The sequence below is a fragment of the Phyllostomus discolor genome, chromosome 1 (assembly GCF_004126475.2).
Source record: "Phyllostomus discolor isolate MPI-MPIP mPhyDis1 chromosome 1, mPhyDis1.pri.v3, whole genome shotgun sequence".
Taxonomy (NCBI): Eukaryota; Metazoa; Chordata; class Mammalia; order Chiroptera; family Phyllostomidae; genus Phyllostomus; species Phyllostomus discolor.
The window spans coordinates 62,165,206-62,189,812 of record NC_040903.2 but is presented as its reverse complement, the minus strand read 5'-3'; the positions used below and the strand labels follow the sequence as shown (position 1 = coordinate 62,189,812).

The 24,607-nt window shown below is 36.8% G+C and overlaps 1 protein-coding gene across 1 annotated transcript in view; it reads left to right on the top strand.

Moving 5' to 3' along the window:
* PLXDC2 (plexin domain containing 2) overlaps positions 1–24,607 on the top strand; it is a 403,365-nt gene that overhangs the window by 226,423 nt on the left and 152,335 nt on the right. Inside the window, exon 5 of the mRNA XM_028507369.2 lies at positions 8,649–8,718. Within this exon, the coding sequence (XP_028363170.1) occupies positions 8,649–8,718 (70 nt within the window). The remainder of the gene's footprint in view (positions 1–8,648; positions 8,719–24,607) is intronic.

Genomic DNA, 24,607 nt, shown 5'->3' with positions numbered 1-24,607 from the left:
ATTAGTTACTAGTTATCACCCCTTTCAGTTACTGCAGTAAAAATGGGCTTTGTTTTTCCCACTAGTCAGCAAAAAGTAAAAATGATGATAAACCCACTCTAAAGATTCAGCTTTGATTAAAAAGGAAAGAAAATCTAATTGAAAACCACCATAAATTTTGAATGATTAATTTCTTGCCAAATAACTTATTAGAAATCTCTAATGGATATAAAAAACAATTATTTGCAAAATTGGATGAAGCTAAATTTAATCTATGTATACTTCTGTGTTTTTTTTTTTGAGTTTGTGCATAGGGAGAGATAATACAGAAATTGTCAAATTTGAACACAATAGCCTTTTTTTAAAATACAGAATTACCATTGGTAGGGTTTGTGACTTGGGTTTCATTTTTTTATTATTGTTCTATTACAGTTGTTCTAATTTTTCCCCCTTGGCCCTCCTATGCCCATCCAACTCCCCGACCCTGCTCCCACAGTCAATTCCCACACTTGTTGTCCATGTCCATGGGTCATTTATACATGTTCTTTGTCTAGTCCCTTCCCCTTCTTTCCACTATTTTTTGCCTCCCTACTTCCCTCTGGTCACTCAGTCTGTTCCATGTTTCCATGCCTGTGGTTCTATTTTGTTTGTTAGTCTACATTGCTCATTAGATTCCTTTATAGGTGAGATCATATGGTATTTGTCTTTCACCAACTAGCTTATTTCACTTAACACAATATTCTCCAGTTCCATTCATGCTGTTGCAAAAGGTAGGAGTTCATTCTTTCTTTCTGCTGTGTAGTATACCATTGTGTAAATGTACCACAGTTTTTTGATCCACTCATTTACTGATGTGCACTAAGGCTGTTTCCAGCACTTGGCTATTATATATAGCACTGCTATGAACGTAGGGCTGCATAAATTTTTTTGAATTGGTGATTAGGGATTCTTAGGGTATAATCCTAGCAGTGGAATCACTGAGTCAAAAGGCAGTTCCATTTTTAGTTTTTTGAGGAAATTCCATACTGTTTTCCACAGTGGCTGCACCAGTCTGCAGTCCCACCAACAGTGCACTAGTTGCACCTTTTCTGCATCCTCTCCAGCACTTTTTGTTTGCTGACTTGCATTCTGACAGGTATGAGGTAGTATTTCATTGTGCTTTTAATTTGCACCTCTCTGATGGCTAGCGGTGTTGTGCATGTTTTCATGTGTCTCTGGGCCCTCTGTATGTCCTCCTTGGAGAAATGTCTTTTCAGGTCCTTTGCTCATTTTTTAATTGGATTGTTTGTCTTCCTGATGTTGAGTCAAATGAGTTCTTTATATATTTTGGAGATCAAACCCTTGTCTGATGTATCATTGGCAACTATGTTCTCCCACACAATTGGTTCCCTTTTTGTTTTGATGATGGTTTCTTTAGCCATGCAGAAACTTTGTACTTTGATATAATCCCATTTGTTTATTTTTTTTCCTTTATTTCCCTTGCTGTAGGGGATATGTCAGCAAAAATACTGCTATGTGGGATATCTGAAATTTTCCTATGTTTTCCTCTAGGACTTTATGGTGTCATGACTTATACTTAAGTCCTTTATCCATTTTGAGTTTATTTTGGTGTTATGGTGTAAGTTGGTGTATAGTTTCATTTTTTTTTTTGCCTTTATCAATCCAGTTCTCCCAACACCATTCATTGAAGAGGCTATTTTTACCCCATTGTATCTCGTGACTCCTTTTCAAATATTAATCGACTGTACAGACTTTGTTTATTTCTGGGTTCTCTATTCTGTCTCACTGATCTACATGTCTTTTCTTATTCCAATACCAGACTGTTTTGATTACAGTGGCCTTGAAGTATAGTTTTATATTGTGTATTTTGATCCCTCCTACTTTGTTCTTCTCTCTCAAGATTGCTGGGTCTTTTTTGATTCCATATAAATTTTTGAAATATTTGTTCTAGATCTGTGAAATATGCCATTGGAATTTTAATAGGAATTTTGTTGAATCTATAGATTACTGTGGGTAGTATGGACATTTTAATGATGTTGTTAATTCTTTCAATCCATGAACATGGTATATGCTTCCACTTATTTCTGTCTTCCTTAATTTCTTCTTTAGTGTTCTATAGTTTTCTGCATACAAGTCTTTTATCTCCTTGGTTGAATTTATTCCTAAGTACTTTATTTTTCTTGTTGCTATATTAAATGGAATTTTTCCTAATTTCTCTTTCTGATGTTTCTTTGTTGGTATACAAAAATGCCATTTATTTCTGAATATTGACTTTGTATCCCCTACTTTGCCAAATTCACTTATTAGGTCAAGTAATTTTTTGATGGAGACAATAGGGTTTTCTATGTACATTATTATCTTGTCTGTGAATAATGACAGTTTTACTTCCTCCTTTCCAATTTGGATGCCTTTTATTTCTTTTTCTTGTCTCATCACTGTGGTTAGAACTTCCAGTACTATGTTGAGTAAGAGTGATGAAAGCAAACATATTGTCTTATTCCTGATCTTAAGGGGAAAGCTTTTAATTTTTGCCCATTGAATATAATGTTGGCTGCAAATTTCTTGTATATGGCTTTTATTATGTTGAGGAATGCTATTCCCACTTTGCTAAGTGTTTTTATCATAAATAGGTGCTGGATTTTATCAAATGCTTTTTCAGCTTTTATTGATATTATCATGTGATTTTTGTCCTTCATTTTGTTTATGTGGTGTATTATGTTTATTGATTTGTGAATATTGTACCATCCTTGAAACTCTGGGATGAATCCACTTGATCATGGTGTATAACCTTTTAAATGTATTGCTGGATCTAAACTACAAATATTTTGTTGAAGATTTTAGCATTTATGTTCATCAGAGACACTGGCCTGTAGTTTTCTTTTCTTTTTTTAAAATTACCTTTTATTGATTATGCTATTATAGTTGTTGATTTTCCCCCTTTGCCCTCCTCCACCCAGTACCCCCTGCTCCATCAGGAAATCTAGCCACCATTTTTCATGTCCATGGGTCATACGTATAAGTTCCTCGGTCACTCCACTTTCTCTACTGCAATTTACATCCCATGGCTATTCTGTAACTGCCTATTTTTACTTCTTAATCCTCTCACCTCTTCACCCATTCTCCCCCTACCCCCTCGCATCTGGCAACCTTCTGGCAACTAACTTCTTTTCTCTTGCTTTCAAGAGTCTCTCTTTATCTTTAACCTTTGGCTTTTTAATGAATATGTGTCTTAGAGTGGGCCTCTTTGCATCTACCAGTATTGGGACTTTCTGTACTTCCTGGACTTACACATCTGTTTCCTTCACCAATGGGGGAAGTTTTCTTTCACTATCTTTTCAGATAGATTTATAATTTCTTACTCTTTCTCTTCACTTCTGGCACCCCATGAAACAAATGTTGGGCCTCTTAAAGTTGTCCCATAGGCTGTTTATACTATCCTCATTGTTTTGGATTCTTTTTTCTTCTTGTTGTTCTGCATGGTTATTTTTTGCTTCCTGATGTTCCAAATCATTGATTTGATTCTCGGCTTCCTCCATTCTACTGTTGTTTCCCTGTAAATTGTTCTTTATTTCAATTAGTTTATCCTTCATTCCTGACTGGGTTTTTTTATACTGTTGAGTTCCTCACTAAGTTCCTTAAGCATCCTTATAAGCAGTATTTTGAACTTGGCATCTGTTAGATTGCTTATCTGCATTTTGTTTTGTTCTTTTTCAGAAGATTTGATCTATTCTTTCATTTGGGCCATGTTTCTTTGTCTCCTCATTTTGGCAGCCTCCCTTTGTTTGTTTCTATGTATTAGGTAGAGCTACTTTGATTCTGTGTCTTGGTAGTGTGGCCTAATGTAGTAGGTGTCCTGTAGGGTCCAGTGGCACAGCCTCCCCTATCACCCAAACTGAGTACTCGAGGTGCACCCTTTCTGTGGGCTGAGTACACCCTCCTCTTGTAGTTGAGCCTTGGTTTCAGTTGGCAGGTCAATGGAAGGGCCAGTTTGCTCCAAGGACTGGATGTGACCACTGACCCCAACCTCTGCCCTCTGTGGAGGATCACCTGTACAGGGGCATGGTGGTGGTGTTCCAGCATTGTCTGTAGCTATCCACTGGGTGCAGTGGTGGACATCCAGTGGGCTGAGTTTTCCGGGTGGTAAACTGAGGTCATCCCCCACCTGTGTTTGCTCAGGACACCTTTCCTGAGCTATAAAGCAATCTGAGATGGCTGCTACTTGTGCTGGTCTTGGAGATTCCCAGGTAAAGCCAAGCTGTGACTCTGATCTTGCTGCTGCTAGGGCTTACTGAGGCCAGCTGTTGGTTGTTTCAGAGAATTTAGAACCCAAGACAAGCCATTCCTATGGAAAAGCAGCTTGGGTAGGCCCATAAGTTGGGTGGGGTAGAGCCTCTGTGGATCTCCATGGTGGGTCACACAGTGTTAGCCAGGTTGATGGTGTCTCTGATATGGCACCAGTCTACTGGCTCTGTGGGAGTGAGGACTCAGCAAAGGGACGATGGCCTCTGCTCACCTGACTGCCAGACACTTTAGTCTCTCCCTGTATAACACTGATGCCCTTCAAGCTGCCACCCTGGTACTGGCGCTCAGAGGGAGTGAGTCTCAGTAGTTGAGTCCATGCGTAGGTTCCCCAAGAGGAGCTCCAGCAGTCTCCTCCACTGACTCAATCCCTACTGGTTTTTGCAGCCAGAAGTCATGACCTTCCTGGTACTGGAATCCTGGAATGGGGGGCATGGTGTGGGACTGGGACTCCTCATTCCCAAGAATTCTCTCCCAAATTTCTATCCATGTGGGTGTGGGGCCAGTCCATTACATGTCTGGGCCCCTCCTACCAGTCTGGATGGATGTGGTTTCTTCAGTTCTGTAGTTGTCAGACTTCCATTCAACTCAATTTCATAGTTGCCAGACTTCCATTCAGTTCAATTTCTGACATTCCTGAGTGATGATTGTTCTATAGTTTAGTTGTAATTTTGATGTGGTTGTGGGAAGAGGTGGGCCATGGCCACCTATGCCACTATCTTGTAGTTTTCTTTCTGTGGTGTGTCTTTACCTAGTTTTGGAATTAGGGTGATACTGGCATCATAAAAAGACTTTGGAGTCTTCCCTCTTCTTGAATATTTTGGAATAGTTTGAGAATGATAGGAGTTAGTTCTTCCTTAAATGTTTGGTAAAATTCACCTATGAAGCCATCCTGTCCAGGGCTTTGTGTGCTGGGAGTTTTTGATTACTGCTTCAGTTTCACTAGTTGTTATCAGTCTATTCAGGGTTTCTGCTCCTTCTTGATTCAGTTTTGGAAGATTGTATGTTGTTAGAAATTTGTCCATTTCACTCAAGTTGTCCAATTTCTTCGCATATAGTTGTTCATAGTAATTTGTTACAATCTTTTGTATTTTTGTGGTATTGGTTGTAATTTCTCTGCTTTCATTTATGATTTTATTTATTTGGGTCCTCTTTTTTTCTTGATGAGTCTGGTTATTTTCTTTATCTTTTGAAAGAATCGTTTGCTGGATTTATTGATCCTTTTGAGTTGTTCTTTTAGTCTCTATGTCATTTAATTCTGCACTGATCTTATTTCCTTCCTTCTATTTGCTCTGGGCTTTGTTTGTCATTGTCCTCTTGTTCTTTCAGATGTAGGGTTAGGTTATTTATTTGAGATTTTTCTGTCTTCTTTAGGTAGGTCTGTATTGCTATGAACTTCCTTCTCAAGACTGCCTTTGTTGTGTGCCCTATGTTTTGGGTTGTTGTGTGTTCATTTTCATTTGTTTTCTGGATATTTTCTGATTTCTCCCTTGATCTCGTTATTGACCCATTCATTATTTAATATCACATTATTCAGTCTCTATATATTTCACATTTTTGAGTTTTTTTTTCCTTGAAGTTGGTTTCTAGTTTCAATCCATTGTGATCTGAGCACATGCTTGATATAATTTCAATTTTCTTGAATTTGTTGAGGCCTGTTTTGTGTCCTACCATGTACTCTAACTTTGAAAATGTTCCATGTGCATTTCAAAAGAATGTATATTTTGCTTCTTTTGAGGTGAAAGCTTCTGTATTGATCAAGTCCATTTGATCTAGAGTCTCATTCAGTGCCACATATCCTTGTTGATTCTTTGTTTGGACAATCTATCCATTGTCAACCATGGGGTGTTAAAGTCCCCTACAATGACTACATTGTTTTCAGTATCTCTCTTGAAGTCCTCCAAGATTTCTTTATATATTTAGGTGCTTCTATGTTGGGTGCATATATGTTTACAAGGGTTCTATCCTCCTGTTTGACAACTCCCTTAACCATTATGTATTGACCTTCTTTGTCCCTTTTTGTGGCCTTTGTTTTGAAGTCTTTTCTTGTCTGATATAAGTATTGCTTCCTCAGCTTCCTTTTCATGTCCCTTTGCTTAAAATGCTTTTTCCATCCCTTCACTTTCAACCTATGTAGATCTTTTGTTTTATGTGGGTCTTTTGTACACAGCACATATGCGAGTCATGTTTTCTTATCCATTCAGCTACTCTATGTCTTTTGATTGGAGTATTCCATGCGTTTACATTTAAGGTTATTATTGATAGGTATTTTTTTATTGCCATTTTTGCCCCTCTCTCTCTTTTTCTCTCTCTCTCTGAGCAGCCTCTGGCCTGCTCACTGGGCTGGGCTGGGGCTGAGAAACCCCCTTGCTGTGTACCTTTTTGATCCCTCTGCCCAGCTGCACTCAGTGAGAGCAAACCATGCTTTCAGTCTTTTCCCTTTGCTGGCAAGGCAACTGTGCACAGGGTCCCTGCCTAGCATGCTTATCTCCCCTTTTAAAAAATCTTTCTGGGCACACCCACTGCAGTATTCAGTCACTGTCTGGTTTTCCACACGTAACTACCTCTCCAAAAGCCAAAAGTCTGTCCTAGTCACAGCTGGCCATGGCCTGCCTCCACCTGACCCAGGTGCAAATTCAGTGCCCCTCTCTCTCTGGCACTCTCCTGGATAGCATTTCCACTACAGCTATGGGTATACTGTTCGCTGTGTGTGTATAGCCTGGATCTCCCTGACTTTGTGTATCTAAGTCACTTCTGTCCCAATTCTGAGGATTCTCTGCCCTGGGATTGGAGGGAGTTTCAAAACTGCAATTTTTGACTTGGCTGTCCACGGCTGCAGGTGCCATACACAGAGTATATCCCCTTCAACTTATAAAATCTCCCTACCACCCATTGTGAAGCGTCTTCAGTTCTCCTTGGCTTCCGAACTTCATGACAACTAAGATTCTGTTGAATGTTCAGTTCATTTGTTGGCAGATAACCCAACTCTCCAAGTTGGGATACAAGAACAAGTGGACTCAGCTTCCACTTACTTGGCTGCCATCTTCCCTCTCCCAATAGCCTTTTACTGTAGACAATCTGCAGTGCTGTTGGGCTCTAAACCAACTAATTAATTTCCCTATGGGTTTTTTTATTTCAGTGGATATTTGTTATAATTCACCATTGTTCTTGTTTCTTTCCTAATAATACATCTGGATCATATTATTTCAAGCATACAAAATATCAAGAGTTTTTTGTTTCTTTGTTTTGCTTTGTTGTATTATATTTTGTTTTTATTTTTACTATACATTATTATATGTGTATTATATATTATATATTTGTTATATATAAAGTATGTAATATATAAATAATATATAACAAAAATTAGATATATAACATATATATGTATATAATATATATCTAGGATTCTGATTTTAAAAATCAACTACAGCAATAGTGGTATAAATAGATGCGTCAATTTTTTAAGTGGAAAGGTCATTATATATATCAAGATATATCATCAAGATATATATATACACATTAAGATATATATAGACCTCAAGATATATATACATCAAGATAACATATACATCAAGATACACACACACACACACACACACATCAAGATATATATAGACATCAAGATATATATATACATATATAGCTTCAGGCCCCTCTTTAGAAAAAAGAGGGGCAAGATTTATGAACTTTTTTCCTAAGTCTCCCCAAGTATTCTCTATAAAAGGAAAAGTACCTGTCCAGTTACCAGCATTTCCTGTTCTTTGACTGTGCTTTTAAAGTAGACATAATATACAAAATATGGACAATTCAATGCCTCTAAATAAAGAAATATCCACAGGTCTAGATCTATAGATGCAAGGTAACTTGTTCTATGAAACAGCAGTTTGTTATGGGATGAATAGAAAATAAATTGAATACATAATATGTAAAAGAAAATATTTTTTTAAGTCAATGTAACTTGACAGATAACGTGTGTACATTTTTGGAGAAAAATAATCAAACTAAAAAAAAAAACCCAAGATAAATTTTTCATCATGATGACTGAACTGATTTGCAGTGAACATGTAACAGACAATGGTGATATTAGAGAGAATCATTTTGTTTAGAGTTGATACTTTCAGGTTCTCTTTATAAGCAAAGAACAGACCAACAGACTATAACAACCCAACTTTATTCTATTCACACACTTCAAAGATGTAATTACCAGAAAAAAAATCTTTCATTATCATCTAGGATTCTGGTTTTAAAAATCAACTACAATAATAGTGGTATAAAATAGAAGCATCAATTTTTTAAGTGGAAGGGTCTTGATAATACATTTACTATTATATAAATTATTGATTTTCTTTTCTGATTGTCATTCCTTGCAGAGAGTGAACCTGTCCTTCGATTTTCCATTTTATGGCCATTTTCTACGTGAAATCACTGTGGCAACTGGGGGTAAGTAGTTTTCTATCCACTCACCCTAAATAATCTATAGTTTTGCTACAGTTATTATTTTTAATTTACTCCATATTTCAAAAGGGACATTTATTGGTAAAACTATTGTCTTCTATCATAAAGTCGCAGCTATAAATAAAACTTAGGAACAACTACTATAGCTATTGGAAAAACTATTCAATAGGAAAAATAATGTAGTTCTAATAATTTTCAACTTAGATTCACCACCTCTGCTTTCCTTCTGAATTTTCATTAGTTTTTGGTAGTATGGTAATACTGCATGAATGGGACTAAAGTAGAAAGAAAAGTTGCTTAAGAAAATTTTTCATGTATTTTTGTTTAGTTGATAGATATAAATATACATATAGCTATAATATATATAACCATATGTATATTAGCTTTAATTATTTGCTTTCTTTTAATGTCACCTATGTTGACTGGCAACTCATTAGAGAGTTTTATTTTTTTAAAGATTTTATTTATTTATTTTTAGAGAGAGGGAAAGGGAGGGAGAAAGAGAGGAAGAGAAATATCATTGTGTGGTTGACTCTCACATGGCCCCCACTGGGGACCTGGTCTGCAACCCAGGCATGTGCCCTGACTGGGAATGGGACTGGCAATCCTTTGGTTTGCAGCCCAAGCTCAATTCACTGAGCTACACCAGCCAGGGTGAGAGTTTTATTTTTTTAAATATATTTTATTGATTATGCTGTTACAGTTGTCCCATTTTTCTCCTCTTTATTCCCCTCTGCCCTGCACCCACCCTCCCACCTGCAGTACCAGCCCCTCCCCCCATTAGTTTATGTCTATATGTTCTACATATGAAGATCTTTGGCATCTCCATTTCCTATACTATCCTTAACCTCCCACTGTCTATTTTGTACCTATCATTTATGCTTCTTATACCCTGTACCTTTTCCCCCATTCTCCACCCTCCATATGATCTCCATTTCTCTGGTTCTGTTCCTGTTCTAGTTGTTTGCTTAGTTTGTTCCTACTTTTATATTTTTTTAGGTTCAGTTGTTGATAGTTGTGTTTGCTGTCATTTTACTGTTCATATTTTTTTATCTTCTTTTTCTTAGATAAGTCCCTTTAACATTTCATATAACAAGGGCTTAGTGATGATGAACTCCTTTAACTTGACCTTATCTTGGAAGCACTTTATCTGCCCTTCCATTCTAAATGATAGCTTTGCTGGATAGAGTAATCTTGGATGTAGGTCCTTGCCTTTCATGAGTTGGAATACTTCTTGCCATCCCCTTCTTGCCTACAAGACTTCTTTTGAGAAATCAGCTCATAGTCTTATGGGAACCCCTTTGTAAATAACTCTCTCCTTTTCTCTTGCTACTTTTAGATTCTCTCCTTATCTTTCATCTTGGGTAATGTAATTATGATGTACCTTGGTGTGTGCTTCTTTGGGTCCAACTTTTGGGGGGCTATCTGAGCTTCCTGGACTTCTAGCTAGTCTATTTCCTTTGCCAAATTGAAGAAGTTCGCCTTCACTATGTTTTCAAATAAGTTGTCCATTTCTTGCTTGTCCTCTTCTCTTTCTGGCACCCCTGTGATTCAGATGTTAGAACATTTAAATTTGTCCTGAAGGTTCCTAAGCCTCTCCTTATTTTTTTGAATTCTTCTTTCTTCATTCTGTTCTGGTTGAATGTTTATTTCTTCCTAGTGGTTTAAATCACTGATTTGAGTTCAGATTTCCTTCCCTTCACTGTTGGTTCCCTATACATTTCTCTTCATTTCACGTTGCATAGCCTTCACTTTTTCTTCCGTTTTGCAACCATTTCTGTGAGCATCCTGATTACTGATGTTTTGAACTCTGCATCTGATAAGTTGGCTATCTCTTCATTGCTTTGTTCTATTTTTGGAACTTTGATCTCTTCTTTCATTAGGGCCGTATATTTTGTCTGGGTGCAACTGTTAGTTATAAGGGGTAGAGCCTTGGGTATTTGACAGAGTAGAGCAACCCACATCACTGCATTGTGGGTCTGTATGTAGGGGAGGGGTCCAAGATGGAACAATGCCACTTGCTCAGCTCTTGGCTGGCTTTCAGTCACTTCCCTTGCTATCCACAAGCAAACTGGGCCCTTCTGGTGGGCCCTCTCAGGTGGGTAGGTTTGTGTACATTCTAGGACCATGTGGGTCTCTCCAACAAACTCTCCTGTGAGCCTGGGAGTCTCTCCCGCTGCCATGACCCCCACAGGTTTTTTTTCAGTTAAAGGTTTTGAGGCTTTATTTCCTATACTGGAACCTGGATTGTGCTGTCAGTCTCACTCCCCAGTTCTTCTTCCCAGTTACCCACATGCAAATGTTGGACTGCCTGGTCTTCTAGCCATGGCTTTGCCATGAGTCCTCTCCACCCTGGCTGCCCATCTCTGCCCATCCTACCAGTCTAGATGAATATTTCTTCTTGAAATCCTTGATTGTTGGATTTCCATACAATTCAATTTTCTGGCAGTTCTGGTTGTTTTTATTTTTAAATTTGTTGTCCTTCTTCTTTTAGTTGTATGAGGAGGCAATGTGAATCTACCCACACCTCGATCTTGGTCGGAAGTCTTCATTAGAGAGTTTTAAAAATAAACACTGGAATTCGGTTTGAATGCTTTTTGTTTTATTTTTCCCCACAGACTTTGGAGATTAGTGTAGAGATTAGCAATACCCTCGAAAGGCAACGATCAGTCTTCGTTGTCTATCCCAGAAGTCAGAAGTATTTTAATCTTTGAGTGTTACTGAGAGATAAGCAAAATGCCCAATAATATGTCTGCAGACCTAACATGGAGGAGTAGAGAAAATAGAAGAATAAGACAAAAACATGAATATTAAAGAGTAAGTAAAGAAGCAAATTAAAAGAAATCTATAGATGTGTTGAAAAGGCTGCAGCGCATATGTGCCTAAAGCACCATAGGCCAGAGCCCTTTATCTTCACAGGGTTTTATTATTGTTCTTCTGGATGGCATTAAGAACACATTGATTACTCTTCCCATATTTTAATATAACACTTAGGAGATATGTAGGATTCTGAAAAAGATATGTAATCAGAAATATCAATGGTCAAATAAAAGTTGTTGAGTAGCTACTTGGAGCAATGGTGAATAAAACTGCACTGCATTAGGAACATAAAGCCTAGTAAGCTATTAGAAAAAGTGAAGTTGACTATGGAGAGAGTTCCCTGGAAAATACTCATGATTAAGTATAGGTTTCCAGGGATGATAAAGCTCAAACATCTGTGAGAATTCTTTAAGGATTTATAGAAAAATTATTGTTTAATTGAAGGCTATCACAACTGCTCTGGTTATATAGGAAAAGAATGGATTCCAGGGAAGAACATCTTGAGTAAATATTCAGAAGAGGAAATGAGTATCATATATTTGTGATAGTAAACAATTGAGTGTGAGTAGAAGTGGGAGTATGTTTATAAAAAGTGTGGCATATTGAGGTGTTAAAAAATGTAGGTTGGGAAAGATTTACATAATGTCTCTAGGGTCAGTTTTTGTCACTAGTTCTTAATTAGGTAAGTAATAAATTTTAAGTAAATGGATATAGACATTTGTATTATGCCTTAAAGTATAAGAAATATACCAATGTTAGTATTGAATACATATAATTGAAAGAACACCACAATAGTTTGTGTGACAAATATGTTTTGGTGATTCTGTGGCTTCAAACCAAGAGAGAGGAATGATGTTATGAACAAAAATTATGAATTCAAGCAGAAGAGGTAGTTTTAAGGAAAACCAAAGGCTTCCATTCTAAAACTTTTAAATTTTGTGTAAAAAGAAGGACTACATATAAGCAAAATTTACACGAAGACTGACTTCCTGAGCTCATGTGTATTTCTGCACTAGAACAGTGCCAGGCATTTAACAGGCATTTAAATTTTGTTATTTATTATATTTTTATTTTATTTTATTTTATTCATTTTATTTTAATTCTTGGTGCAGTACAATTTTCTATCTTTTACTCCCATCCCAACCCACCCACCCAGCCCTCCCCTCCTCCCTCCCATTTCCACCCACCCCTAGTTTTTATCCATGTGTCCTTTATACTCATTCCTGTAAACCCTTCCCCTTTTCCCCTGAATTTCCCCTGAAATGCCCTCTCCTCTCCCTTCTGAACTCTGTCAGTCTGTTCTTTATTTCAGTGTCTTTGGTTATATTTTGCTTATTTCTTTGTTTTGTTCTTTAGGTTCATGTTAAAGGTGAGATCATATGGTATTTGTCTTTCACTGCCTGGCTTATTTCACTTAGCATAATGCTTTCCAGCTGCATCCATGCTGTTGCAAAGGGTAGGAGCTCCTTCTTTCTTTCTGCTGCGTAGAATTCCATTGTGTAAATGTACTATAGTTTTTTGATCCATTCATTTACTAATGGGCATCTAGGTTGCTTCCAACACTTGGCTATTGTAAATTGTGCTGCTATGAACATTGGGTTGCATAGGTTCTTTTGGATTGGTGTTTTAGGGTTCTTAGGATATAATCCTAACAGTGGAATTGCTGGGTCAAAAGGCATATCCATTTTTAGTTTTCTGAGAAAATTCCATACTGTTTTCCATAGTGGTTGTACGAGGCATTTAATTTTAATGCATTGAAAGATTGAATGAAAAGGAAAAAGGTGAAATTAAAAGAGTGCCCCTATAAACCATGGCTTAACATCATGTTATCTCACATCTTTAAAATATGATTAAATATTATTTTAGAATATGGACATTAGTCAGTTTTTCCTAACATTCAGGCTTCTATGGTTCCACTGAAATTTAAAGTGGGTGATTAATCACATCTGTTCAAAATGTATATACACAGTGATAAAAATATTAACAGCTTTATACTTTCAGTTTCTCAAATTGTTATCTTTAAAACTCATGTCAGTGATTCAGCTAAAATGAAATAAGATTTCCCTTAGCTGAATTGGTAGAAAAAAACCCAAACAGATGGCTATATCATGTATATTTCTCTAAGTCCAATTTCCTTTGAAAAGATCCTCAAAATAATAAAAAAAATGGGTGTCTTGAATGATGTATGTCTTCATTGAAGAAAATACTAATGTAAGGAAACTTTTTTCCTCTGCTTAAAATGCGATATCATGGAACTTGCTACCTCTTTTAGAGAGGCATAGGCAAGATACCTTAGACGTTGAGCTGGGTTTCTCCCGAATGAAACCAGAACCTCCTGAAAAAGTTTTTGGCTAAATAAATAGCTTGTTTGCACTTTCATTGATTATTTATTTAATAAATATTGATTGAGCTCTTACTACATGAAAGGTACAGTACATGATACTTCAATGTATGCAGAGAAGAAGAAACTAGAGTTTTTGTTCAGGAGCTTAGAATCTAAGAAGAGAAGGTACATACAACTTTCAGTGCTGATGGAGCAGGAGGTTGCTCATTCTCGCTGGGCCAGTCAAGTACAGGTTTGTGAAAGAGCTAACATTAGACACTGGCCATACTGGATTTCTAGTAGGCAAAGAGGCAGGTTGAAAAGAGGTGGATAAGGAAGGGGCATTCCAGACAAGGGAATGCTGAGCTAAGTGTCAGTGCTGAGCTCATAGTGAACATGTTCAGAGTTCCACTAAGTAAATATGTTTATTTTGAATGAAGAGTTGGAATAAGAGTCTACTAAAGGGAAGATGAGAAGAGCAGTGTAGTAGTACTTTGTATGTTAGAAATTTGGATGGCATCCAATAAGCAAACCCTTTTCCCAAGGGTTTCTTTGGGAAAAGAACAGACCTGGCCCTTTCCAAGGGTTTCTTTGGGAAAAGAACAGACCTGGCCTGCTCTGGCAGTGGAGAGCAGGATAAGGTGAGGGGGTGAAGGCAAAGAGAACAATTATTACCAGGTTTTTCAATACTTCTGTATGGGTTATGGTGCCTGAACTGAGATGTATTCAATGGAGCAGAAAAGAAACTAGTGCAAGACCATCTGAGTTGTTTAATCACTACGGTTGCAAAAATTCACAGCCAAAAGAATCTATTAGGACTCAGTGAATAAAAGTAAGAACACTTAAAAGAAGACTTCTGAACCACAAGCTTTTTAAAAGAATTGTTGTTTACTTTATTACAGTTGTCTCAATTTCCCTCCCTTTGACCTCCTCTGCACAGCCTACCTCCCTACTCCCACAGTCAATCTCCACACCATTGTCTGTGTCCAAAGGTCATAGGTGTTCTTTGACTCGTCCCTTCCCCTTCTTTCCACCATTCCCTCCTCTGACAGCCCTCAGTCTGTTCCAGGTTTCCATGTCTCTGATTCTCTTTTGCTTGTTACTTTATTTTATTCATGAGACTCCTCTTATAAGTGAGATCATGTGGTATTTGTCTTTCACCGACTGGCTTATTTCACTTAGCATAATAGTCTCAAGTTCCACCACAGGTTTTGATGGTTGTTTTTTATGTGATTGACTAGGTATTATAAGCATACAGACCTGCCCAACAAGTGCTCATCACCTTACAAATTTTTAAAAAGTTATTAACTGTGAAAGGCTTAGAAGAAAAATTGAAACCACAGTCAGGTTAAATAAAGTGTACTGCAGGCCATTCTAAAATAGACTGAGGACTAGGATTTGTAAGTAGGAAAACATAGGTTTCTTTGAAACTGAAGTGAATAGAGATATTCTTGTCTGTGTCTATAAATTCTTCTTGAACTTGTTTCAACATTGGATTTGGGAAAAATAAACAAAATCTTAAAGTGGACTTTTTAACTATAATTTCCTTCATTCCTACCTCACTGTTTTCCCATTTCCCGTGCCTTCCTTCAAACCATTTTCACCCTCCCTCTCTCTAATTTTCCCTCTCCCTTCCTCCCTTCCTGCCTCCACTCTCTCTCTTCCCATAGACACAAATTTATTTAAAACTGAAATGAACTTAAAGAGAATATCTTCTGTTATTGCTAGGATCAATATTGTTTCAAAAAGAAAGTAGTTTGAAAATAGAGATATATACATAATTTACTGTGACCCATCTTTACATATTTTTAAACTATGAATAAAATAAAAACTAAATTATATGGTCCTCTATTTATAAACTACGAAAGTGAATCTTTGCTTCTTAAGCATTTTAATTTTCAAAAGCTTCAATTATCCATACAGATAATACACAAAATGAATTGGAAGAACCATATTATATTCTGGTTCACTGGTAGCAGAATCTGAATGCAATAATTTCTTTTTATTTAAAAAATACTTCAGAATATAAAGATTTGAGGCATTAAAAAGCTAATCTCCTATGCATTTCATAAAAATATTTCTATTAATGGCACCAATAATTTGTATTGTTTGCGTATCACATTGCCTTTTATTTTCTTTCTACATGAATACTTTAATTGTTTTTTATCATTAGGTTGCTAAGGTGACCTTTTAAATGCTTTACAAAGTAGATTTAGGTTTGAAGATATGATTTTTAATTCCTGCAGCCATCACTAGTGATTATATTCTTCATGTGTCTATCGTGGGTACACATAACTATGAAGGCAGGTGGGGCAGGGAAATGCTGCTTTAGATATTGAGGAAGAGTTAAAGTCATCTAGATAATTCTTGCACCAAAATTTAAGTATGTAGGTGGATGCTGATTCATAATTAAAATACTGTGGAATTGCAGGAGTTGTACATGAAATTAGGAATCAAAAATGACAGGAATTTAAAAGAGGATAATGAACATGTATTGTTTTCATTGACTGTGTGAAGGATTTGCCCTACCTTCCTTTCTGCACAAATTCCTAGTTGGAGATTTAATAAGAAAACCACTTAGAATTAGACCTATTTTATTTTGTTATGCAACATAGTAATTAATAAAATATAAAATGTTCATTAAATAATCCATTTTTAATATCTTAAAGGTTAATATATGACATTAAAAAAGTCAAGCATGCAAAAGTAAAATATAAATCTCCATTGTTTCCCTGTCTTCTAGTGCACTAGCTCCTCTCCCATGAAAAAAATAACCATTATTCTTTGAGCTATGTTTCTTTTTCAATTCAAATTGGACTAATTTTTTTATATGTGGTAAAATTCATTTGTTTTTCCCCCCTTTAAGTCCCCAATAAGAGAGGTTGAAGAGTAGTGCATATTATCTTGATTGGGTTTTCAGGAATGATAGTATCAAATATTTTAGCTTCTTTTTTGTTTTTTCAAATGGTAATATTTTAGCTATATTTCCAAATAATATATTATGCTTTTTAGAGGAACTTGATTAATAATACTTATAGAAGGCTTTTAAGAGCAGTAGAGAGTTATTACTTATGATGATCAATTTATAAATATCAGCCCTGTTGTGGTTCAAGTATATAACCTCATATAACAGAATTTGATGCATCCATTAACTTTCCGGATGTAGTGAAAAAGTAAATGGAGTTATTTTGTCTTTTTTATTATTATCAACACAGAGCAGAGACAATGGGTGTCTGGACATCTGATGCATGAAGGGAAGGTACTGAAGGGCAGTACATGCTGGACAGAAGGCAGTCCATTCAATTAGGTTCACTAACATAACACAACAATCTCGGGTCTCAGGGACTCCTGGACAGAGGGTAAATTGTAATATCTGCTGTGTGACGTCTAAGTGATTTTTCTGGGACTTACCTCTGAAAACCTGACCATTCGTCTGAGCAGTCTTCCTCGATAATTCACTCTAGTGTCTAATGTCCAGGATTAGATTCAGCAGATTCACCAGCATTACTACATGTCTTTTTCTGGTGGCTTTTTGAATTGCATATATACAAGACCTTTTGTGGCTACTATGCATCAAGACCTTTTGTTGCTACTATATATAAACAGGGGGCATACATATTTCATTAGTCCTGGCTTCTGGTGGATGGAGGTGAAGTATGGTTGGAGACTAGAACAGCAGGAGACCCACAGAGAGGCCACCCAGCAGCTAAGACTTGTAGGAATAAAAAGGAGCTAAGTCAGTAGGAATAAAAGAGTCAGAAATATGGGTAGAATGAAGGAGGACACTTGTAGACAAACAAAAGAGAGAGGATCATTGGTACATAGTAGAAAAATCATGACTAGGAACAGTGATGGAGGAAGGTTGATGAGTGGAGATGAGGGCCTGGGTAAAAAGTAGTTTTTTTTTCTCATCCTATTCCATTGTCACAACAGCCACAAAGGAATCTACTTGTCAGTAGTGTTTGGACATTCACTTAGGAAAATTTGCTTCTGGAAAGCACTATTTATACTGTGGTAGATCCAGGCTTTACTTGAAACATTGGCAATAAGTGTTTTGCTTGCATTCTTCCTTAGTCACTCTATCAATAATTCAGATAAATAACAATCTTACACAGATGCTCAAATACCTCACCTAGTTGAATATCAAGGGAGCCTTGGTGACCCTGTTTAATCAATAAAGTAACAACATAACAGCAGATGCTCTAACTTTGTTCAATCTTGGTAAAGGAAAAAAAAAAACACTAAAGCAGTGCAGGACTAATTTAGATCCTGGTCATTTCAGGAATGAGTTCAAAAGAGCTCCCTCAATTCTTGCTGATTCTAGCAACTGAAATTCATTTTCTTGGAGAAGCACCCTAGCATGTAGGTGAAGATAAATACATGTTTGATTCAGAATGTGAGTTCATTATTCAAGCTGGTCATAACTGTGTGATCTTTAGCAAATTAAATTCTCTTGTCTCAGTTTCCCGATCTGTAATATAGCAAAAAAAAGTACCTTAATCATATGGATTTTTGTCAACTAATATACGTTGTTGCCTATTTCATAGAAAATGCTATAGAAATAACATATATTATAATTTTTATATGTAAGTGTCCTCTTTTATTCCTTTTCAAAATATTTTCTCTGTAAAGCTGGAGTTGCTTGTTAAAGTGGTTTGTTATTTTCTTTGATGGCATTATTCATAGCACGGGAGTGTTTGGGGACTTAACTTACCATCACTTCTAACTGCTCCTGTTAAATCTGACTCATCCATTCATGACTAGTTGCTATGGTAGCCTGTGGAGGACTTGGGACGTCCTCTTTATCAACCTGGGGCATATCTGTCATCTCTAAGTGCATTGCATAATCTCTACTAAAGACCAGCCAGGGCTGGCATTCTATGAATCTGTGACTGTCCGAAAATCTTACAAAAATAAGCAATTCTGTCACACATGGTAGAAAAATTTTGAAATGTTCGTCTAATTGTGATGTCAGTAGTCATAACTGGGTAACAGGTGTTATTATAATCAGCAGATCTCACATATTTGCTTCTTATTCTAGCCCTTGTGTAACAAGAATGCCATGAAACCAGTCATCAAAAGCACAGTTAGTTAAGGGTGAAATGATAGGGATAGAGGATGGACATTGTCCCAGTGGTATCCAGGCTGCCTTTCATAAACTTGACATTCACTTAATTGTTTATAATCCAATTTGAGAATGTATTAAAGACCCACCCTGAAAGTATATTAAATATTCTTTCAGTTATATTATGTATGATGTGTTGCCTTTGAATTAGAAGGCAGCTATCCTTATGTGTACCTAGTATTTCAGCACTACCTTTATTTTCAGGATTTTTTTCTTTTTTTTTTAGTATGTCACAGAAAACTAGTAGATATACTGTCAGAACAGCCCAAAATTGTGTTCTGAGCTCAACTGATAAGCTCTGGAGCTGAGACACAATATGGAAAATAGATCTAAATGTTTTGCTGGCTCTTTCTAATGGGATTGTTGTGGGTACAGATTACCTTGTTGATCTGACTGGACTGAAGACTATAGAGATATTCTCGTTTAATTTCCTTAAATTATCATTCAAATGAGAAATTTTTGCTGAAGGCAAAAAAGAAGAGGAAAGTGCCTTTAATTGTTTCATTATCAATTTTCACAGCTACTTTGAAAACAAAGCTTCCCTCTAGTAATGGTTTGTAGAGAAAATCCATAGCACTGTAGATTAATCCAGAAAAAAAAAGAAATTGGAACAATTAATTCTTCAAAAAAATGTGACAGGGAAAATGTTTAATTTTTTAAAAAATTTGGAAAAATATAATAGCATAAAATTTCCACTTATGAGTTTACTATTTATGAAGTTTTAGTCACTAGGCTCAGCTCTGAATAACTTTTTTGCTTTGATAAGTGGTAATCTCCATAGGTAATTTATGTCATGCTGTGTAGCTGAGACAGCCTGTAGAAGCTGGGTAAATGGCTCTTCTCTGTGAAATCATGGAGTCGGGGACAAGTTCAGGTCAGAAGGCATGAATTCCAGAGCACAGGATTCCTCGAAAAGGATAGTTATACAGGACAACAGCTGTTGGATGCTTTTAGTAGACACACTATTGGACAGATAGAAGGAAAGAATGGCCTGATGGAACAGCCCACAAATAATTCAGTCTAGTATTTGGTCAAGAGTATGTAGAATGAAGGATTTCAGGACCAGTTCTGAAGATGCTCTGTAGGTATTGGTAGAAATAAGGACTTACAATAGCTCTGTGTCTGTAAAACTATCTCTATTGAGAAGTCTAGCTTTATAATATTGTCCAAGTGGCTTCCTTGTTTCAGTGTATTCCTTGTCCAGTGAATAATTGTCTGTTCTACATACATACAGAATATACAAATTACTGGCTTTTTCCATACACATATAGGTGGCACACCTCTCTGGTCAAGGACAAAAGCATGCATTTCTCTTCCCCCCCTAGCCAATGGGCTGTTTGTACAGTGGTTGATCTACAGCATTTCTCCTGCAGCTTGGCACCATTCGTGCCTGGCTCTCACCTGTTGGGGGAGAAGGGGAAGCTGCTGTTCAATTCACTTTTAAAAATCTTATTTTCACATCCTGGCTGGCGTAGCTCAGCAGATTGAGTGTGGGTTGGGAACCAAAGTGTCCCAGGTTCGATGCAACCCAGCCAGGGTACACGCCTGGGTTGCAGGCCATAACCCCCAGCAACCACACATTGATGTTTCTCTCTCTCTCTCTCTCTCTCTCTCTCTCTCTCCCTCCCCCTCCCTCCCTTCCGTCTCTAAAAATAAATAAATAAAATCTAAAAAAATCTTATTTTCATAGATTAAACTGCAACTGTATCTTTTAACATTTCATGCCTAGCAGGTGGCTGCCACTGAACTGATAAAAGGTTAGAATGAATAATAGACTCTGCCTCAGAATTACCTGGCATGTTTTCTTGAAATGTGGAGGTCTGAGCTCTGCACCAGACCTATTCTGGGGAGGGGGTGGCAAGGACTCAGCACTCGGGATAAAAGGTGAAGACAGGAAGTAATGCTCTTAGTAAAGGATATTTAAGGTGAGTTTGCATAGCATGCACACTGTTTCTGCCTAGGGTCTGTTTCATTTCAGTAAAAATAGCAGAATTTTCTAATGGTCCATATTTAAAAATGCACACAGGATTTGTACTTTTAATTAATTATTATTATTTTACTTGGGGAGACAGGGGGAAGTTAACACGGATAGTAGTGACTAAAAGTTCCAGCCACCTCTAGGTAGGAGTACCACCCTCCCTATTCAATCAGAATTTCTGCTAACAAAACTCGAGAATCTGCTTTTCAAAAATTCCCTGGGTTATTCTTGCTAAGGGAGCAAAACACATTTGAAGAAACAGAGAGCCTTTATGTAACATCTGGTCAGTGGAGACTCTGTAGTAAAAAATGAACTTACAAACATCTTTCTACTTACACATGTTGCATGCGGAGAAAACAATGGTAGGTTTTAGGCAGAAATTCAACTACAGCTGCCTATAAACCATAAAAGAAAAAAAAGTCACTGCTCATCCCTAGATAGCTGATCTAATTACTCTCTTGTAATAGTTTCCTTGATGGGTCAAGATTCAGACTACACACACCAGATTGTTCTGAAAAGACTCAATGTCACCTCTGTTCTGTGTCTGTCTTCCAGAGCTTTTCACTGGGGAGGGGTGTAATTGTTTTCATTTTGCTTTGGTTTGGCAGTATTTAAAGATAGTTTGTGCCTAATGTCTTTCATTAACTTTTCCCCTAATCTATGTTCTATGTTATAATATGGTTCCCCCCCCTGCTCTTTTTTATGTTGTTTTCTTAAGATTACTCTTTTTAGATTTTTTAGTAAATTCATTGGGGTGACATTGGTTAATAAAATTATATATGTTTCAAGCGTACAGTTCTGTGATACATCATCTGTGTATTGCATTGTGTGTTTACCACCCAAAATGAAATCTCCTTTTATCACCATATATTTGGACCTCTTTTCCCTTTCATACATTTCCCCCTACCCTTCCTTTTCCTCTGGTAACCACCATCCTGGTATCTGTATCTATGGGTTTTTGTTTGTTTGTTTTGTTCATTTTTGCTTTTCATTTTGTGTCCCACATATGAGTGAAATCACATGGTTCTTGACTTTTCCCCTCTGACTTATTTCACTTAAGCATAATTTCTCAAGATTCATACATGTTGCTGCAAAGAGTAGTATTTCATCTTTTCTTATGGATGAGTACTATCCATTATTTATTCATAAAGGTATGAATGCACCCCTGTGTTCATTGCTGCATTATTTGCAGTGGCCAAGGCATGAAAACAACCAAAGTGACTTGGTTGCTGTTTTAAAGGCAGTTTTGCATACTGTTGTTAGTATTGTCCCAGTGCACAACCTAGATCTACAGTCTCCTCTGAGCTTGTTTGAAATGCAGAACTTGGGGTAGCCTCTTCGAATTAACATCATAGACATATGCTATGTGTATAAGATCTCAAAAGGGGCATAGAAGACTTTTTATTTTTTTCCCTTCAAGAGCAGAACTTAATAAGACAGTATCTGTCACAACTACTTCATTCAAATAATCCATTCTTGTAGTAGTTCCTTGGAAATCCAGGCCTGCAGCACATCCCAGCAGTTAACTTCAGAGAGTGATGTAAATGACAGTCTGAGTAACGGTTCTGTCACTCACACTCGGCTTAGTTTAAAAACATTGTCTTTTCAGAGGTTAACGTTTTCTATATGAGAGCCTTTTGTGTCCTAAATGTAAGGCAAAGGATGTATAAGAAACCTGTTTTTCAAACTTTTAAAGGATAAAGAATAAATTAATACCTAATTAGGAGCTTTCCTGAGTCCTCAGTCTTAGAAAGGCAGAACTAAGAAGAAAAGTGTGAAAAATACCAAAGTGGCAGTCTTGATTTTAAAGCTTATCGATCTATTTTGGGTGGTTAGTTCAAATGCACATGGCCCGTGCTTTCCCGTAGGAGTCAAACTTCCTTCTTCTTGGCCCCCACAGGCCAGCATTTCATGTGGAACCACATATTAAGTTTGTAGAATCTGCCCTTAATTCCCATATTTTGGCTTGAAGAGCAGGTCTTCATGTGTGCTGTCCAACTTGAAGATATTGAGAATTTATCTGTAATTCAGAATATTTAAAATAATTTATTAACGCTGAACAGTTAGGATGAAAATGTGTACCTTGCACATTTGTCTATTTCCATAAAGGAAAGTAAAATTCATTATGTTCATCCCATCGCTTTGTACTGAGAGTAGCTTCAAGCCAATAATGTCAATATCGTCCAGTGAGATACTTGTTTGTTAAGCACATATGTAAAATCCTGAGTGATCCTGTAGCCCCTGGAACCTTCCAACCATAAGTGATTTTTCTTCCTCCAGTAGATGAAGTTTAAGCATTTAAATGTTGACACCTGACAGTTAGATACACTGTCCCTGATGAAGAGACCGGACTTGGTAGTAATGGAAAAACATTTTTTTAATCTAATGAAGGACTTGTAGATCATTTAAAACTAGGGGCAATATATTTGCAGTTTGTTTTAAAAGAAAAACAAATAGGCTACATTTAGGAGGAGCACTTCTCTGAGTGGACTGTGGCTTCCATATCCTGCATTTGTTTCATTAAAATCATTTTATTAATGATTTCCATGCCCCTTCTGACATATCCTGGAAACTCCCAGGGTTTTAATTAAGTATATGGTGGTTGTAGAATTTGGTCACACCACCCTGCCTGTGGCTTCACTCGAATGCTAATGCATTTAGCCTGTGCAGAATGAAGGAAATAAATATATAAATTCCCATAGCATAGGCTTCATAAATCACTATACTTTTTTCCCCATAAAATCAAAATGATCTAAACAACAATGGGTGAAAAAGTGAAAATTTAAATACTTTCTGGCACTAGGAACGAGGCAGCCTGGAGGTGTTTCACATCTCCCTTAACTCTGTTTCTGACGAGCAGTCCCTAAGTGTGGACTAAGGATTTCTCCTCATGCTGCGCATTCTGTGCCAAGGCTTACTTTACACAGTGGAAGGAACTAAATGATTCCAATATGTATTAAATTAATTTTTAGGGGAAAAATCCAAAGGCAAGTGAGAATTTGTAGGCTTGCATTAGAATTATGAATGAATGAGATATTTTTCTGGGTTGAAGAGAAGTATTGATGTTCAATATTTTAGTGAACCTATTGTTATTATGAGAGTCCGTTATTTAAACCATGTTGGGCACTACTGATGAAACATACCAAAAAGCATGGTCTCTGCCCCCAAGAGAGGTAGAGGTATATGATATAACTGCACAGGGGTGCTGTGGTACACCTGTGCTAGACCATTCATATCTACCAGCAGATATACAGCAGAGTATGTTGGTTAAAGGCACAAACTGTAGAGTAATATGGCCTTGGTTCAAACCTGCCTCTGCAGTAAATAGTTTTGTGCCTTCTTTTCCTTAGTATTCTTATCTGTAAATTGGGTATTTCAATAGCAGCTATCATGCATATTATGAAAATTTATATGCTATAATACATATAATGTGCATAGAACAGTCCTCAATAAATGCTAAACACTCAGTAAATGTTAAGTACTTTTTGTATTTACTAAAGAATATATCTATGGCACAGTTTAAGAGGATTTCTACAGCATATAATTTTCCCCCCGAATTATATTTGACCTTGTCTAAAGAACACCGCTGCTGGGTTCTGGGACACAAGCTAAACTCACAACCAGTTAT